The sequence below is a fragment of the Haplochromis burtoni genome, unplaced genomic scaffold (assembly GCF_018398535.1).
Source record: "Haplochromis burtoni strain Fernald_Lab_line unplaced genomic scaffold, NCSU_Asbu1 Contig_69, whole genome shotgun sequence".
NCBI classification, from domain to species: Eukaryota; Metazoa; Chordata; class Actinopteri; order Cichliformes; family Cichlidae; genus Haplochromis; species Haplochromis burtoni.
Window position 1 is genome coordinate 740,411 of NW_024582430.1, and position 3,451 is coordinate 743,861.

The 3,451-nt window shown below is 50.4% G+C and overlaps 1 protein-coding gene across 5 annotated transcripts in view; it reads right to left on the minus strand.

Annotated features, from left to right (window-relative positions):
- nadsyn1 (NAD synthetase 1) overlaps positions 1-1,945 on the minus strand; it is a 9,175-nt gene extending 7,230 nt beyond the window's left edge. For 3 of the 5 annotated variants that reach the window (XM_042221540.1, XM_042221537.1, XM_042221536.1), the window contains exons 1-7: positions 1,626-1,731; positions 820-880; positions 628-744; positions 463-516; positions 287-376; positions 143-194; positions 1-60 (exon numbers count right to left, since the gene is read on the minus strand). The exon at positions 1-60 is cut by the window's left edge and continues 29 nt beyond it. In XM_042221540.1, the coding sequence (XP_042077474.1) occupies positions 1-60; positions 143-194; positions 287-376; positions 463-516; positions 628-744; positions 820-880; positions 1,626-1,728 (537 nt within the window). In that variant the 5' untranslated portion in view covers positions 1,729-1,731. Of the gene's footprint in view, positions 61-142; positions 195-286; positions 377-462; positions 517-627; positions 745-819; positions 881-1,625; positions 1,785-1,807 lie in introns of those variants that run through there. The other 2 variants (XM_042221538.1, XM_042221539.1) reach the window with 2 other exon arrangements.
- Positions 1,946-3,451: the final 1,506 nt, after the last annotated feature.

The following is a 3,451-nucleotide window of genomic DNA, read 5'->3' on the forward strand; positions in this document are numbered from 1 at the left end:
CTCAGTGCCGATGCAGGTGTCCTTCGTGGAGAGCACGCAGTCACCGAAGGGGACGGTGTCCTGCAAACAGGAACGAGGCGACAAAATTCAGAAGAGAAACTCTCACCAGACATGAGCTGGTAACTGCGACGGCAGAGGTTACCTGGCCTGTCACCTCCTGGATCATTCGGGGCAGGAAATACTCCTCCACCTGCCTGAAAGAACCAATCAGACACACCCACGTTTAGGGACACGTGGTCACCTGCAGACGCCTGACAGATTAAAGCTGAACTCCAGAGTGACCGACCGTAACTTGTTCCAGGGGGAGAACCAGCGCACCTCTCTGTAGTTCCCGTGGTTGGCCATCAGCATCTTGGGCCTGATCAGCAGAATTTTTCTATGATGAAGAAGCAAAGTGTTTGTTTAGCTCCATGTGGAGGAAGACTACGACCTGGAGGAGCAGGTGTGGCCTTGCTGACGTACCTGTTGAGGAACAGGATGCGGCAGTTGTAGCGCACGTTGTGATGCATGATGGGCCTGAAAGGACAAGAAACAGTCAGAGCTGCAGGAGAGGAGACGTTACAGGTGCACGCCACATCACGTCCAGCAGGTGGAGCCAAAGCCTCGCGCTGCACTCTGAACACTCACATCCCCACGTCACAGATGATGTCCTGAGTGACGGGAGACTCCAGAAGATTCCTGAGGACCTGGAAGCTGTGCAGCAGCGTGTCCGACTCATAGAAGTGGTCTGCGCAGCCGTAGCCGCTGAAACAAAGCAGAGAAGAAGAGTTGGACCAACAGATGACGTGTGAGTTTAATAAGGACGTAAAAGAATCGTACCAGATCTCCAGCTCTGGACCCAGCCTGTACTTGGCTCCGTGAGCTTTGGCTTCCTCGATACCTGCAGGCAGACGGGAGAACTGCAGTATCACACACACCTGCCTGAGATCACAGAGAACTCTGATAATCAGCCTGTGACAGAACTAATAATTTAACATGAGCTTTATTTATTTTCTTATCGCCAGCTCGTGTCATGTGACTCGTCCACCTGCAGTAACCCACAGTGTGCACACGACTCAGCCACTGTTAGTCAGAGCAGCCACGGCTGGTCTGTGTGTGCCTGTGTCCACACACACTCAGGACACTCCGACAACCCTTCACCCGGGTCAGAGCCTCCACGCAGCTAGGAGAGAGGTATCAAACATAAGGCCCAGGGGCCGGGATCGGCCTGGCTGAAACTCAAATCTGGCCCAATAAACAGTTTTAGAAACTGTAAAGGAGATTTTTAGCTGTGTTTTCCTGTTTTTCCAGCAACTCGTACAGAAATGTCTGGGTGTCTTTCACAGTGGAGGGTCCACTGTGAAAGACATGACCTTTGACCTCGAGGCTTCAGGTCAGACGTGGAGTCGAGTCCTTTTGAGATCTTTCTGACAAAACTACGATGGTTTGATTTTTCATCAGTGTCCTGGTTTGGACACACGCACGCACACAGACAGACACACGCACGCACGCGCACACACCTCGTAGTTTTGCTATGATGCCGCGTGGATTCTTTGTTATTACTGATTCATGTTGCTGATGCGTGTTTGCTGAAATGTGCAGTGAGCGTGGGTGACTAGCGTGGGTGACTCGCGTGGGTGACTCACCTCCCACAGACTGAATCGAAATAAAGCGAGCTGAACGTTTTATTATTACCGAGTGGCAGCAGACCCACGCACCCTGTGACGGCGCACGGGGATAACGCGTCATACGTATTATGAAAAGCAGAGTTGTTCATGGCCGTGATTGGCTGGGCCACAGCCTGAGCTCGCGCTGCGGTCTCACTCACTCCTCAGGATCCGCTCACAGTTGCCTTCAAAGTCCAGAGCCCACTGGTTCAGACAGCAGGTAGCCACGGTCACCTTCCGGCCCATGTCGGCGGGTCACGTGGTCACACGGCGCAGGTGAGCGAGGACAGAAAGGTTCAGGTGAGAGCGGAGCTGCAGGTCAGCGGCTGTGTGAGCGCTTCCTGCCGCCTCTTCTTCCCCCGCTGCCTTCACTGAGCCCGTGAGCGCTGCTGCCCCCTGCTGGATCCTCACAGACTCACACCGACGGCAGAGGGTGGGCGCAGGCAGGGAACAAGCCTCTGAGTTCACAAAATGATCCAAAAACAAAGACACATTTATACCATTTGTCCTGCGACGCTTCATTTTTAGAGGATAAACTGGAAAAGATTCACATATGTGAGCTCCTGGATCAGTAGCAGAAATCAGCTGGAGTTGAACCTGTGACGAAGCATTTGCCCCGTCCTGATTTCTTAGTTTGAGCTTTATAGACTTGGTGTAGCTGATGGAGCCACGAGGAAGCACTCTGCTTAAGCAGGATGATCCCAAACACACCAGCAAGCAAGTCCAGTGTGAATGTGTCACGAGTGTCCGAGTGAAATTCCTCCATCCATGTGAAAGACTCACTGAAGGCTGCCAAGGCTGGAGGGTTGTTAGGGTTTGGGGGTTAGTTAGCTTCACTTTTTCATACACTGCAGGTTTGGAAAGCTTTCTTTCTTTTAATAAAAGAAACCATCGTGAAGAGCTGCATCTTGTCATCACTGGCATCATTTTGTCTAATTTGAACATTTGATGACCTGAAACACATAAATGTGACAAAAAATGCAAAAAACCAAAACCCACAGATATCTGGGAGGAGGCAGATCCTCTGTGCTGTGAGCTAAACCTTTCATTTCATTCTTCCCTCGCACCACCATCACTGGGTTTCTACCTACAACTGTCAGATCTTTCATCGTTAAATCATTTGATACACAAAAAACTTAATATTGAATATTTTACAAGCAGCTTCAAAATGTAATAAAATAATAAAATAAGAGGTAAAACAAAATTTAAGGACTGACATCACAGCAGGGAGCCGCATCCTTCAGTAACATTGAACTTTATTTTCTCTAAAACATGCACTTTGTGTGGACAGTGTGAGCAGGTGGAAACGGCATTTATTGTCATCGGTTACAAAGCTGAGGGGCGGTCACGGCCGGAGATGACACTACAATCACAGACACACTACGACTGCTGCAGGGAAGCCGTCACTCAGCGCTTCCACCGAGCACTTAGGTGTGTGAGGCCAGAAGGGGGTTTCATAAAGACTCGAGTCTCAGCAGGAAACCAAACAAACAGGCTGGAATCAGCCCAATACGCCGGATTTAGCACGATAATGTGACACGACATTCCTGTGCTACCATGAGACGCGGCCCTCAAAGCAGAGACCTTTTCAGGGTCAAAGTTTTCTTTTATTCTTCGACAAACATGAAGCTTTAAGTCTGGCCTGTCCTGCTCCTTCTTTATGGAACACCCCTCTGCACGATTCCTCCTGCTACATAGATGAACTGCAGCGCGGCACAGGCGTGAACGTGTATGAGCGAACGGACGGATGGACGCGGCGTGAGTGGGCGGTGCAGGATGGGATCAAAAACGCTTTCTTCTGGTTC